Raw genomic sequence first — 14,283 nt, forward strand, 5'->3', positions numbered from 1 at the left:
GAGATTCAAAGCCAGCCGGTGAGATTCTTATCTCCAATTAAGCAGCAAAAAAGCTAGAAATGTAGCTAGGTGCTGGTGGTGGTGGTGGCTCCCGTCTGTAGTCCCAGCTACTCAGGAGGCTGATATCTGAACCTTGTGGTTTGAAGCCAGCCCAGGCAGGAAAGTCCAGGAGACTCTTATTATCCAATTAATCACAGGGGGGAAAAAAAGCCAGAAATGGGACTGTGGCTCAAGTGGTAGAGCACCAGCCTTGAGCACAAAGAGGCTCAGGGACAGCGCCCAGGCCCTGAGTTCAAGCCCCAGGACAGACACACACACACACACACACACACACACACACACACACACGTCCCCAGCGGTCCCCGGCTCAGTCCCCGGTCCCATCCCCTCGCAGGTGGCCCCATGGCCATGCTGGGCCCCGACGGTCCCCTGTGCGCGGCGGACCCGGAGACGCTGCGGGACTACCTCAAGGCCTCGCACTTCTCGCTGGCGCTCGACCCGCGTCTGCACCAGGATGCCAGGTGCTCCAAGGCGCACGCGGACTTCCAGGCCTACCCGGCCACCACCGCGGCGGCGCCGCCGGACCGGCCGCCGTCGCCCTCGCAGCTCTTCCACTACGACCGGCGCTGGAAGGACGACGGGTACTTGCCCGAGATGCGCCGCGCGTTCGCCTTGCTCAGCGCGCCGCCGGCGGACACGCCGGAGCAGCGGCGGGAGCGCGCGCGGACCCTGCAGGCCAGCCACCTGCCCCTGCACGCGGGCGCGCACGCCGGCATCGGCCTGTCCCTGGCGCACGCCGCCTACGGCTGGCACGGGATGCCGCCGCTCGCTGCCCGGGAGCAGATCCGGGGCGCGCGCCTCATCTTCGACCGAGACTCGGTGCCAGCCGGCGACAAGGACAAACTGGGCATCCCGCACACCACGCACAAAGCGCACTTCCAGCCCTACTCCGAGGACCCGCCGCCCCGCGCGCCCTCCTACCATCTGGGTGAGCGCACCCCAGGGACGCCTGCGAGGAGTTGGGGGAGGGTGCTCCAGCCCCAGATCCTCAAATACCCGAGTTTTTTGGGGGTTTTTTTCTCCTTTTTTCTTTTGCAGAAGCAAAACACACTCCCAACTCCCCTCCTCCTGGGGACATGTAGCAAAGTATGGAAACAGGAGGGGTGTGGTGGCTCACACCTGTAATCTCAGTTACTCAGGAGACTGAGATCTAAGGTCCCCCAGTTCAAGGCCTGACCAAGCAGGAAAATCCGGCTCCTAACTCTAGCTTATGTTGGTGTTTTTCAGTTTGGCCCTAAGTCTAGACTGATCAACTCAAATCCCTTTCCTCGGGGAATCAAATTCCATTCCTTCAATCCTTTATTGGTGTTGGTCGGTGGTGGGGCTTGATCTCCGGGCCTAGGCCCTGCCTCTGAGCTCTTTTGCTTAAGGCTAGCACTCTGTCACTTTGAGCCACAGCACCACTTCTAGTTTTCTGGTGGTCGAGTCTCCTGGACTTTCCTACTAGGGCTGGCTTCAAACCACAATCCTCAGATCTCAGCTTCCTGAGTAGCCAGGTTGACAGGCAAGGGCCACCAGCACCTGTTTTCATTTAGTCCTTCCTCTCCTCCCCCTCCTCCCCACCCACTTCCATCTTCAGGGGGTCCCAACCCTCTCCGGTGGAACTACAAAGGCCCCATAGAGACCTCCAACTCAAGACAGTTCAGGGCCCTTCCAGGCCCACCCGCTCCCATGTGTAAGAGGGTAAGTAGGGGCTGCCGCAGTGGCTTCTTGAGGGGGTGGGGGGGTAGGTAGCCAGGCTTGCTGGGTGAGTGTGGTTTTGCAATCCCTCTGTACCCACAGGCCTCCTCCTCTGTGCAACTGGGAGACTGCAAAATTAACTATACCCACATGCATTCAGACCTGAAGCAGATGCACACTCCCCAGGAGCTGTCCCCAGACAGGTACAAAGGGACAACTGGCTTTCAGTAGTAGTTGCTTAGAGTTCTCAGAAGCCAATACTGTGTGTGTGTGTGTGTGTGTGTGTGTACATGTGTGTGCATGCACACGCACATGCATGCTGAGGCCTAAACTCAGGGTCTGGGAGCTGTCCCTGAGTTTTTTCAATCAAGGCTGGTGCTCCACCACTTGAAGTACAGCTCTACTTCTGGCTTTTTGCTGGTTAATTGGAGATCAGAATCTTCTTGCCCAGACTGACTTTGAACCTGGATCCTCAGATCTCAACCTCCTGAGTAGCTAGGATTACAGGCATGAGCCACCAGCACCCAACAGGAGCCAATACTCTTATCTTTAAAGTTTCCATCCTCAGCCGGGCGCTGGTGGCTCACGCCTGTAATCCTAGCTACTCAGGAGGCTGAGATCTGAGGATCGCGGTTCAAAGCCAGCCCGGGCAGGAGAGACCGTGAGACTCCTATCTCCAATAAACCACCAGAAAACCGGAAGTGGCGCTGTAGCTCAAGTGGTAGAGCTCTTGCCTTGAGCTGAAGAGCTGAGGGACAGCGCCCAGGCCCAGAGTTCAAGCCCCATGACCGACAAAAATAAAAAAATAAAGTTTCCATCCTCTGGCAGGGAAATCACACTAACCCTGTCAAATTGCCCACAGTAGCCATCCCTGACTGGGCCATTCTGTCCTTGTCCCCTTTCCGGAGAGTTGCAAGGACCCACAACTGATCTTTTTTTTTTTTTGTCGGTTTGTGGGGTTTGAACTCTGGGCCTGGGCACTGTCCCTCAGCTCTTCAGCTCAAGGCGAGGAGCGCTCTACCACTTGAGCTACAGCGTCACTTCCGGTTTTCTGGTGGTTTATTGGAGATAGGAGTCTCACGGTCTTTCCTGCCCGGGCTGGCTTTGAACCACGATCCTCAGATCTCAGCCTCCTGAGTAGCTAGGATTACAGGCGTGAGCCACCAGTGCCTGGCTGATCTTCCTTCTCTTACCCAAGGTACAACAAAGCCCAGGCTTCAGCCCAGATCTTCCAAGCAAACATTAATCCTGGAGATGGACACTTTTACCACAGGACAACTATGAATGATCATTTCTATCCCCGGGAGCCAGGTGGGAGCTTGTTGGGATGTCTGCCCTGTCCCTGACTCCTTGGACAGCTTCTTAAAAATTACTCAACATCTACTCTGCCATTGGCAGAGCCTTTTACTTCCTCCCACGATAAGACTCCGGATTCCCACATTTTGAAAGGAAATTGGCAGCACGGCCCAGGCAACCTTGATACTTCTATGCAGTATTTCTTCGTCCAGGTCAGCAGGAAGGGGAACAAATTTCCCTCAGGGAAAGAGCTATCCAAGGTAAATAGCAACTACAAAGGTCCTGAAGTGGGCGTGAGCTCATAAGGGAGAATGTCCTGAATCCATTTGAGTGATGGAGGATGAGTACAACCTGCCAGCCTCAGTGACTCAGTCTGTAAAATGAGACCGCAGGCTCCATTCCCAGCACCAGGGAGCTGTCCAAGATCACACAGGACCCACCACCACCCTTCCAATGGGCTGGGGCCATGGGAGCTTCCCAGATCTCTGTCCTATGATCCTTACAGACCCCGCCTGCAACCCAGCCACCCAGCCGCCACTTACCTCTAGAGAAACAGAAGGATCACGTGGCCCTAGGAGACACAAAGCTGCTCAGAGAATTCTTCCACACTACCACGCGCTCAACCTACGGCCACTTAGAACCCCAGCCTACACAGATTGCCCCCAGCCTTCATTTGTTGCCCAGCACACTGCCACGGGGCACAGGCGGTGAGCATGGTCCGGCCCCAACCCGGAAAGCCCAGCCCCTGCCTAGAAACCGCGCCCCTCAGGCTCTGACCACGCCCACGTGTGGATCTGGCCACGCCCCTTACAAGCCCTGACCGCGCTGCTGACTGCCCTGGCCACGCCTCTTCTGGCTCCAGCCTCCCGGAATGATTAACTCCCACTCTGAATTGTCCAAGATCCCAATGCCACCCTGGAACCCTGCACCTACCTTCACATCGGCCACTCCCACTTAGGCCAGCCATACTCCCGCCCCTTTCTCTATCCACCTTTACCCAATCCTAACCCCACCTCGTCTGCCAAGTATCGGCTCCGCCCCCACAAGCTGGTTGGTCTCCCGTCCTTACGAAGTGGCTGGCTCCACCCCATGAGCTATTTGGCCCCGCCCCTTAACTCCTCTGGGCTAGCCCCGCCCCACTCCATCCTAACCATCCTTCAATTCTCAGACACCCTCAAGTCTTTCACATCCCCTGTCCTCCCCATCTCTCTTCTTGCCCCTCAACTCGGCAACCCCAATCCAAATCTCCAGAATTACAGTTTTCAACGGAGAACCAGAGTTCTTTTAAGCCTCGTGGAGTAGCCCCAGCCGCCATGACGCAAGATTTGCTATGGCGGGTAAGAGGAGGGAAAAGGATCAATTACCAGGCCACAGCCCCCCCCCCTTCCACCCTCAAATCAAGACGATTAAACTGAATTCGTGCCAAATCCCTTAGGGTCAACCCAAGTGCTGGAAGCACTCCTGGGAGACCCTCGGTCTCTGTCAAGCCAGACTGGAACGGCTCTAACCCACTCCCCAATCACCAAGCAAAGTTGGGTGGGCCTCTGCTCTTTTCTTTATGTCCTCAGGGTGGCCTGGAAATCATTGGATGGCTAGAGTGGATCGGCCATCCCCCAGGCAACCCCACCACCGCTGTCACCCCACTTCTGCAGTGCAAATACAGCCACCTGGAGCCCCCGCTGGGAGATCAACGCTTCTTATCAACCACCTACAAAGATGAATTTCCTTTCAAGTACAATGGTCCACTGGTGCTGAAACCGAATGTTACAAATGAGAGCCATTTGCCCCTAGGTTCCCCTAAATGGTGGGGCTGCAGGAAGGTAGACCCTCAGGCCCCCCAGATCTCTATGAACCCATGTCCCAGTCCGCAATAAATAATTTCCTTGACAGTAGGCCTCTTGTCAGTCTTGGTTTGGTCATCTGTAAAATGGAGAGAAGTAAGCCAAATGCTGGTGTCTCCAGCCTATCATCCTAGCTACTCCAGAGGATGAGATCTGAGAATCATAGTTTGAAGCCAGCCTGGGCAGGGAAGTCTGTGAGACTATCTCCAGCTAGTCAGCAAAAAGCCAGAAGTAAAAGTGTAGCTCAAGTGGTAGAGCACCAGCCTTGAGTGTAAAAAGCTAAGGGACAGGGTCTAGGCCAAAATAAAGGACCGAAATAGTAACTAGGTTGTTATAACTGATTAGAAGCTGAATGGCACTCATCAGTGTCCTGATAAATGAATACAAGAGAAGCTGGGTACTAGTGGCTCATACCTAAAATCCTAGCTACTTAGCAGGTGGAGGTCTAATAATCTCAATTTGAAGCCAGCTCAGGCAGTAAAGTCAATGAGATTCTTATCTCCAATTAACTACCAGAAAACCAGAAGTGGAGCTGTGGCTCAAAGTGGTGGAGTGCTAGCCTTGGGCAAAAAAAAGTTCTGGGGGGCAGCACCCACACCCTGAGTTCAAGCCCTACAACCGACCCCCCCCCGCAAAAAAAAAGAGGACAAGAGGAAATTGGGGGTGGGGTGAGAAGACTAGCACTCTACCACTTGAGTCAGAGCTCTACTTCTGACTTTGTTTTAAATGTTTAATTGCATATAAGAGTACCACAGACTTTCCTGCCCAGGCTGGCTTCAGACACAGATCCTCAGAGCTCAGCCTCCTGAGTGACTGGGATGACATGAGTGAGCCACCAGTTGCCAGGCTTGAGTTTTGGCAACTTTTATCTCCAAGGTGGGAGGATTGGACATAGAGAGGGAGGCGTGATTGGCCAGCAGCAGAAGGGTTTGTATTCCTTTCTGTGTAGCAGCCTGTCCTTGTGTCTATCTTGGGTCAGATATGGTCACAGAATGGCCTTGTCTGATTGCTGTTTATATTCTACAAACATTGTTTATGTTTAGTAGAGAGCCTCAAGGCCCAGCTACCAGCAGTTGGTGGGCTGGTTTGTGCATCCTCTCCTGTGCTTCCAGGTAAAGTTAATCCAGAACCCTCACTAGTTATGGCTGTTCCAGGCAAGACAGGCACCTAGAGCTCTCCCAGAGACAATACAATCCATCACCTGGGGTGGGGGGGAAGCTTAAAAGGAGGGAGGAGGAATGTGGGGGGGCAGAGGAACAGTGGACTATCTTATTCCTATACCCTATGTCCGCTCCTTGTGTGTGTGTGTGTGTGTGTGTGTGTGTGTGTGTGTATGGTGTCCTAGAAATAGTATACCTTTTTTTTTAAGGGAGAAATGCTGCATTAAGCAAAAATGGACAAAATCACTAATTCAGGTCAGGAGTTGGTGGCTCATACTTGTAATCCTAGATGCTCAGGAAGCTGAGGTCTGAGGATTGTGATTCAAAGCAAGCTAGCCTGGGCAGGAAAGTCTGAGACTCTTATCTCCAATTCACCACAGAAAAAATGGAAGTGGTGCTGTGGCTCAAAGCAGTAGGGCACTAACCTTGCTTAGAAAAGGTCAGGACAGCACCCAGGCCCAGACTTCAAGCCCCAGGTTTAACCAAAATAAACATGATTTGACTCTGCTTTTATGTGCATCAGCTCTTACATGCCTATATATACAATTTGGCTGTATTTGTGCACGTGTGTACACATGTGTGTGTGTTCATGCCTGTATTAGGGCTTGAACTTAGGGCCTGGCCTCTATCCCTTAGCTTTTTCCCTTAAAGCTGGTGCTCTACCATTTGAGCCACACATCCCCGTCCAGCTTTTTGGTGATTCATTGGAAGTTCGAGTCTAAGGGACTGGCTGAACCTAGACTCCTTAGATGGCAGCCTCCTGTGTAGCTATGACTACAAGTGTGAGTCACCGGGGGCCGCCAGGCACATTAACAAAGGGACATAGACCTGAGTGCAAAACAGAGCTAGAGACAAAAAGGATAGAGACCAAAGAGACCTGGGAAGAGAGAAGGCAAATGGGACAGCGACGGACGATGGCAGGGACAGACCCGGGGACAGCGATGGCGAGGCAGGCAGGACCACAGAGGGGTTGAGAGAGGCCCCGATGACGCTCGGAGAGCTGGGACTCAGTTGGCGCGGGCGCGGCCCCAGCGCAGACAAAGGCGCGGGCGCGCTGCCAGGGTGGCCCGGCCGGGACAAAGGCTGGCCCGGGGGCCGTCCGCGGCGGGCGCACGGGCGGACTACAAGTCCCAGCAGCTCCCGCTGCGGCCCTCGGCCGGCCCCTCTCGCTCCCCGGGAGCGCCTGGCGTGGGCCGCTGGGCCGAGGGGGCCGCCGGCGGGGCTGGCTGGCGGGCGGGCGGGCGGGCGGGGTGGGAGGGGGGCTTCCTGCGGGATCGTGGAGGGGGGGCGCCGGCGGCTGGCGCGGCGCGGGGCGCGGCGGGCCGGGCAGGGGCGAGGGGCGCCGGGTGAGTGTCCCCGCGATCGGGCCGGAGCCGGGGCTGGGGGACAAGATCGGGGGCCGGGGGAGGGGGTGTCCCCAAAGCGGGGCGCACGGCCTGGGGCGACCCCTATTCACCCCTCGCTCGCGCACGCACGCGCGCTCTGGAGCGAGTGGGGTCGTGGGCGCGGTGGCCGGGATGGGGTGTGTGGGGGGTCCTGTGGCCCCTTGGCCTAACGCCCCCATCCTGCTTCTGGGGGGCTCCTGTGGGTGAGTGGGGGACCCGCTAAGCTACGAGCTAGCAATCGGGAAGGGCTGGAGCGCCTGGTAGCTTTGGGGTCCACAGCTCAGGATGCCCACCTTCCTAGGAGGCCATCCAAGGTCCCCTTTCGTGCGAACACAAAAAGGATCCGGTTATTGTTCTCTCCAGCTTGGGGTGGGGGATTAAAGAGGGCTTTTTCCCCCCTCGCTTAGAAGGATCCCCTTCCAAGATCTCAGGAAAAGGGCCAGCTATTCATCTATTGTTTTCCCCTTTAGCATGGAGGGTGGTGGTTAGAGATCTAGAAGCCCCTTTCTAATTGGTGAATCACAGAGTCCACCTGCCCACCCCCAAGTCAGTGGGGGAACCCCATGCTGTGCCCAGCTGCTTCCCCTGGAGGCAATCTAGGGTTCCCCTGCCCCCCAGGAACTCTGGAGAGAGCTCTAGCTATTGTTTCCTTCAGCCTCCAGCTATGGAGTCTGTGTTGAGGCCATCCAGGAACTCGACCCCTTTGGTATGCCCACTCCTCACGATGAAGCTGTGCCAGTACACCCCCTCCCCAGAAGAGGATCAGAGGTCCCTGCTCCCCTCCCCACCCCCAGAAAGAATCCAGCTAAGATCTCTCCCCAAGTCATCTTGATCACTCTGTTTCTAGAAAAGGTTCAGCTATGCTGTTCTACCTCCCCACCTGTCTGTCCTCCACCACTGCTCCCAGAAAGTCGGGCACTGGATTCAGTTTAGGATCTTTCAGTTTAGGCTGCTAACACAGCCTCCATACCCTGCTTCTTGAGATCAAGATTCCCCCCGCCCCCCACTTTCCCAGGAAATGCCCTCTCTAGGGATTCTAGCAACCCCCAGTGTTCCATCTTTATCTGGTAGCTTAGGGAATAGGCCTAGCTGAAAGATCTAGAAGGGAGGGCAGGGGGGTCCCTGTCCATCCTTCCCACAATGACACAGATATCATCTGTCTCTCCCCGACTCTGTAAATTCCTGAGGCCAGGATACCACTTGTGTAGAAACCAAGCCACAAGCACCCTGCCCTGGGCTGCCCTCAAAGTTCCCCCAAATCTTCTACTTCCAGACATGGGCCCAGGACCTCCAGATACCTGCCTTCTTCTCCAGGAGAGATCCCAGAGTCATGAGGGTCAGAGCTTAAGTGAGACTTTCTCTTCCCAGGTTTCCAACTAGAAGAACACAGGATGGACAGAGGGGCTCAACCATGGAATTGGGCATCAGAGACTTCTAATTCCCAGGCCAGAGGCTTCTGTTCAGGTTGGGGGCTGAGAGGGGAGAGGGTCTCCACCATGCTCCATCATGACTCTTCCCCCCTTTTCCAGCGTGGCCAAAGACCTCTTATGATGAGAGAAAAGGAAAGATGTGTGTATGTGTGTGTCCAGCAGTGAATGGTATGTGTGTGTGTGTGTGTGTGTGTGTGACACCGTGGGGTTCCTTCTCCCATCCCTGCTAGACTCCAGGAGACTCCCTGTTCCCCAGAACCTTCTTCCCCACATTCCCCTAACCACTCTTTGTCCCCCCCTTTTTTTTTTGTAGATCCTGTCCCTGAAACATCCAGCAGTTCCACCGGGGCCATGAGACGTTCAGTCTTGGTCAGGAACCCTGGCCACAAGGGGCTGAACCCCAAACTTGAAGATGTGGATCGTATTTCTGAAGCCCCAGAGCCGGATCCTGAAGACCTAAATACTGTCTCGGAAGACGTGGATCCCAACTTTGAAGATCGAGAGTCCATCTCTGAGGATCTAGATGGGGAGGTGAAAGGTTCCGGCTGTGTCTTGGGGAACCAAGACTCAGGTCCTCAAGATCTGGACCCCGCTTCTTTGAATGATGACCTGGATCCAGACGTCATTGGCCCTGTGCCTCTGGTTCTCAACCCCAACAGCGAGACCCTCAGCCCCGCCGTTCCAGACGTGAACCCCCTTTCTTCCGATCTCCATGCCACCCCGAAGGCCCTGCCCACTAGCCCCGCTGCCGCGCGCCCAGCCCCAGCCAGCCCACCCCGGCCCTTCTCCTGCCCGGATTGCGGGCGAGCCTTCCGCCGCAGCTCCGGCCTCAGCCAGCACCGTCGCACCCACAGCGGTGAGAAGCCCTACCGATGTCCCGATTGTGGGAAATCCTTCAGCCACGGCGCCACGCTGGCCCAGCACCGTGGCATCCACACCGGGGCGCGGCCTTACCAGTGCGCGGCGTGTGGGAAAGCCTTCGGCTGGCGCTCCACGCTCCTGAAACACCGCAGCAGCCACAGCGGCGAGAAGCCACACCACTGCCCCGTGTGCGGCAAAGCTTTCGGCCATGGATCGCTGCTGGCCCAGCACCTGCGCACGCACGGGGGTCCACGGCCCCACAAGTGTCCGGTGTGTGCCAAGGGCTTCGGCCAGGGCTCGGCGCTGCTGAAGCATCTGCGCACCCACACGGGCGAGCGGCCCTACCCGTGCCCGCAGTGTGGCAAGGCGTTCGGGCAGAGCTCGGCTTTGCTGCAGCACCAGCGCACCCACACGTCCGAGCGGCCCTACCGCTGCCCCCATTGTGGCAAAGCCTTCGGCCAGAGCTCCAACCTCCAACACCACCTCCGGATCCACACGGGCGAGCGGCCCTACGCCTGTCCCCACTGCTCCAAGGCCTTCGGGCAGAGCTCGGCACTGCTCCAACACCTGCACGTGCACTCCGGAGAGCGCCCCTACCGCTGTCAGCTTTGTGGCAAAGCGTTCGGCCAAGCCTCCAGCCTCACCAAGCACAAGCGGGTCCACGAAGGGGCGGCGGCTGCAGCTGCGGCGGCTGCCACTGCAGCCGGGCTAGGCCTGGGGCCTGGCTTGAGTCCTGCATCCATGATGAGACCCGGACAGGTCTCCTTCCTAGGTCCTGATGGTGTCTCAGTGCTCCACTCAGGCCTAGACCTCAGCTCTGGGTCTAGCTCCACTCACACCACCTCTGATCCCGCCGCCGCGCTGGATCCTTTCCCCAAGCCCAGCTCCCAAGTCCTCTCTGGCTCTCCATCTACCCTCAGCCCAGATCCTGCTGAGTCTTCTGACCCTAAGCTTGGTCACAATGTTGATCCCAATGTTGTGCCCAGCCCTGATCACCAGTCTGATCCCAGACCTGATTCTGATCCTGATCCCAACCTTGACCTCTGCTCTCCCACCCATGACACTGCCAGCCCAGCCCTCCCTGCCAATGAGGGCCCAGAGTGGGTAAAGGAGCAGGGGGCACTGCTGGCGCCCGATGGTTGAAGGGGACGTGGCATCATGGTGTCCTGGGGAAGGTTGTCTGTCGTGCACTTAGTAAAATTCTTCCACTGCCTCCTGGTTCTGTGTTGTGATTGGCCTTGAGTGCTTTCTTTCTCCCGGGATGCCCCATGCAGCTTCCAGAGATAGCGAGGTGTGGCTAGGGCCCACTGGACCTCTGGAGCCCCACCCTCTGGGCTTCCTAACTTCCTTACAAAGCTTTGCTCCAAACCAATGGTACCACTCCCCCACTTCTGGCCACTCCAGTCTGCAGGAGGCTGGGTCTGCAGCTGACTAAAAACATCTTTCTGGCTTTTTCTTCATGGTTGGAATTTCTGGCATGTGGATACTCTAGAAGACTGATAGTAGAGGCTAATAGTGGATTCCTCTGTGTGTGTGTGTGCGCGTGTGCACCAGTACTAAGTCAGAGCCTAGGCATTGTCCCTGCATTTTTTTTTTTTTTTTGCTCAAGACTATGGCTCTATCACTTGAGCCACAGCTCTGCTGTCTGCTTTTTGCCAGTTAATTAGAGATTACAGTCTCATTGATTTTCCTCCAGGGCTGGCCCTTGAGACCATGATCCTCAGATCTCAGCCTCCAGAGTGGCTGGGATTACAGGCATGAGCCATTGGCACTGGCTGGGTTTGCTTGTTTAGAGACAGAATCTCACTACATTCCAAACCTCTCAATCTTCCAAGTAGCATGGCTTTTGAGGAAGGGTTTTACAATCCTAGTACCATGAACTTAATAATCAGCTTATGTGATGGTCCAGCATATTCTCATTTAAACTTCTACCAGGAGGGCTGGGATGGTGGCTCAGTGGTAGAGTGCTTGCCTTGCATGCATGAGGCCCTGGGTTCGATTCCTCAGCATCACACAAGCAGAAAATGCCCAAAGTGGCACTGTGGCTCAATTGGTAAAGTGGTAGCTTTGAGCTGAGGGACAGCACCCAGGACTAGAGTTCAGGCCCCACAACTGACAAAAAAAAAAAAAAAAAACCCAAACAAACAAAAAACCCAGAAAACTTCTACCAGGAGACTGGTCCCTTGAAAATGAAGAAACAGGAACACCGAGTCTGAACTATAGACCCTAGAAAATATAGATGTAATGAATGACAGTGCCTGTGTTTTCTCTGGAGGGCCTGTATTCCAGAGCAAGAGTATGCAAAGGTCCTGGGGTCACTGAGTGATGACCACATTAGGTTTGGGTTACACAAGAGGTGAGAAGTGTGCTAGTGACGCCATGAGCAAGTTTGGATGGTGGATATATATATATATATATATATATATATACATTTATATTAAATATATATTATATATTAAATATTACATATATAATTATATATAGTTTTTGTTTTTTCTTCCAAAGGTTTTTGGCTGCCTGAGGAATGGATAGATCAAAGGGAGAGGCTACGAAGGCTAGGTCCAGGCTAGGAAGCTTGGGGGTGCGGCCCTATTTGGCTTAGGAAATAAGGTTTGCTGAATGCAAGGCAGAGGATTTTCTGGGAAGGAGGGCAGCACTGAGAGCGGACGCCGCAGAGGGTAAAAGATCAAGCCCTAGACACTGGAATCACGATGTTGGCAAGGAACAAGGGGCCTGATGGAGAGCCAGGAGGGGGGTGCGGGGGAGGGGGCAGAGCCAGTCGCTGCTAGCGCTTCGAGCCAGCCAAATTCTGGGCCCGAGTCGGCGCTAGGACCACACGACCGCGTTCGGTCGCCGGAACCGCTGGCCGGGCCACGCATGCGCACTGCCCCGGGAAGGGAGAGGAAAAACCTTCGCTGGCGCAGTGGGCGGGGTCAGAGCGACTCACGTGGTGACGTGCAGCGAGTTCTCCGCTCACGTGACCGCGGCTCGGGTCAGCTGACAGGGCCGGGTTTTGAAGCGGCGCGGCGAGGCGAGGGAACGAGGCCCGCGGTTGACAGCGGCGGGGGGCTCGGACCCCGGCTGCGCCGCCGCGCCCTCCCCGCCCGTCCGCTTCCCCGCGCTCCGGCGCCATGGCGGCCTCGATGGGCCGGCGTGGATCAGGTGAGGGTGCGGGGGAACACCGCGGGGGCCGAACGCGGGCGGCGCGGGGCTGGGGCGGACACGGCCAGCCTCTCCATCCGCTCTGTTCCCCCAGTCCAGTGCGGACATCGCCGCTGCCCCGGTGGGAGGGACACGGGTGGGGCAGGACCTCAGGCGGCGGGACTCCCGAACTCGGGCCCTGCTCGCGGATCCTCCAATCCGGCGCCGCAGGCGGGGCTGTTCCTCTGCTTCTCGGGCCGCATTCGGAGCCTGAGTGAGTTCGGATTGCTCCACTTGGCTGGAACTCGGGCAGCGGGCTCCAGCTTCTGTCAACCCGCACGTGAGCCCCACTCGGGATTTCCTTTCTGAAACCAGCGACTCCGTATCTCTAAAGTTCACTGGCGAGCAGCTCCCGATTACTTGAACCCAGCGTGGGATCTCGTCGTTCCTAAAACTCAAGATTATGGGTGCCCAGTTTCCAGCCATTTTTGAGTTCCTCTCTGTTAGGTGGAGTCGTGGAATGACTTCACCCCAGCTAACCAGCTCTCTTCCCCAGAAATCTGAAGGAAGATCTGATGGGTTAATGGTGCCTTGGGAGTTGGCTGGAGATACCTCCTAGGTGTCCCTGGCTGGTGGGAGTTTGGGATGAGCCCCATTTGACCCTAGGTAGGAAAGGAGGTTGAGCCTATCTTCTTCCTTCCCTTCGTTCTGGTTTGTAAACAAGAGCATCCAAAGGGAGGAGCCTAGAGTGGAAACCACAGCGCCCATAATTAACCCAGGAAGCTTTTTTTGGATTAGGGGTGTGGCACCGTGGTAGAGTGCTTGGCCAGTTTGTACAAGGTCCTAATTTCATCCTCAGCACCCTCCCCCTCCCACAATTGATAGCCATCCAAGAAGGAAAGAACGGGGAAAAGCAGGGTTCTCTTAGTGAAGTGGAGATGGTGGGGTCTTGGGACAGTTCTGGGTTGCCATTGCTGGCTGTGATCCCCATATGTGGCTGAAATCTTGGCTCCTCTGCTTAGGCTCAGATGAACTAGTGATTAGCATGGTGAACCTTTCTGTTCTCTGAAGTTACTCAAATAATGTGGTCCACAGCAAGGGTATATTTCTTTTCTTTCTTTTTCCTTTTTTTGGTTAGTCCTGGGGCTTGAACTCTGGGCCTGGTCACTGTCCCTGAGCTTCTTTTGCTCAAGGCTAGCACTCTACCACTTGAGCCACGGCTTTTTCTGTGTATGTGGTACTGAGGAATCGAACCCAGGGCTTCATGCATGTTAGGCAAGCACTCTACCATTCAGCTACATTCCCAGCCCAAAGAGTACATTTCTTTCTTCTTCTTTTTTTTTTTTTTTTTGTCGGTCGTGGGGCTTGAACTCTGGGCCTGGGCGCTGTCCTTCAGCTCTTCAGCTCAAGGCGAGTGCTCTACCACTTG

At 55.8% G+C, this 14,283-nt stretch overlaps 3 protein-coding genes across 3 annotated transcripts in view; all 3 read left to right on the top strand.

Moving 5' to 3' along the window:
- Positions 1–402: 402 nt before the first annotated feature.
- Positions 403–4,910, top strand: LOC105998717 (chromosome unknown open reading frame, human C19orf45). The gene is made up of 9 exons (XM_013033507.1): positions 403–988; positions 1,640–1,743; positions 1,843–1,943; positions 2,939–3,051; positions 3,139–3,248; positions 3,542–3,743; positions 3,938–4,086; positions 4,296–4,373; positions 4,689–4,910. The coding sequence occupies exons 1-9, from the start codon at positions 403–405 to the stop codon at positions 4,908–4,910; spliced, it is 1,665 nt and encodes a 554-aa protein (XP_012888961.1).
- A 2,440-nt stretch (positions 4,911–7,350) lies between these two features.
- Znf358 (zinc finger protein 358) lies at positions 7,351–10,914 on the top strand. Its single transcript, XM_013033559.1, has 3 exons — positions 7,351–7,383; positions 8,791–8,886; positions 9,166–10,914. The coding sequence occupies exons 2-3, from the start codon at positions 8,814–8,816 to the stop codon at positions 10,854–10,856; spliced, it is 1,764 nt and encodes a 587-aa protein (XP_012889013.1). The 5' UTR covers positions 7,351–7,383; positions 8,791–8,813; the 3' UTR covers positions 10,857–10,914.
- Positions 10,915–12,740: 1,826 nt separating this feature from the next.
- Positions 12,741–14,283, top strand: part of Mcoln1 (mucolipin 1) — a 12,419-nt gene continuing 10,876 nt past the window's right edge. The window contains exon 1 of the mRNA XM_013033591.1: positions 12,741–12,875. Coding sequence (XP_012889045.1) covers positions 12,845–12,875 — 31 coding nt within the window. The 5' untranslated portion in view covers positions 12,741–12,844. The remainder of the gene's footprint in view (positions 12,876–14,283) is intronic.

This window comes from Dipodomys ordii, unplaced genomic scaffold (genome assembly GCF_000151885.1).
Source record: "Dipodomys ordii isolate 6190 unplaced genomic scaffold, Dord_2.0 Scaffold171, whole genome shotgun sequence".
In the NCBI taxonomy this organism is placed as follows: Eukaryota; Metazoa; Chordata; class Mammalia; order Rodentia; family Heteromyidae; genus Dipodomys; species Dipodomys ordii.

Excerpts from the sequence above, each read along its gene's own strand:
- LOC105998717 (XM_013033507.1), top strand. The coding sequence starts at position 403 with ATGGCCATGCTGGGCCCCGACGGTCCCCTGTGCGCGGCGGACCCGGAG. Across the intron at positions 3,052-3,138 it reads TTTCTATCCCCGGGAGCCAG|AGCCTTTTACTTCCTCCCAC; the intron begins GTGGGAGCTTGT and ends TGCCATTGGCAG. Across the intron at positions 3,249-3,541 it reads TGCAGTATTTCTTCGTCCAG|ACCCCGCCTGCAACCCAGCC; the intron begins GTCAGCAGGAAG and ends TGATCCTTACAG.
- Znf358 (XM_013033559.1), top strand. The coding sequence starts at position 8,814 with ATGGACAGAGGGGCTCAACCATGGAATTGGGCATCAGAGACTTCTAAT. Across the intron at positions 8,887-9,165 it reads GGCCAGAGGCTTCTGTTCAG|ATCCTGTCCCTGAAACATCC; the intron begins GTTGGGGGCTGA and ends TTTTTTTTGTAG.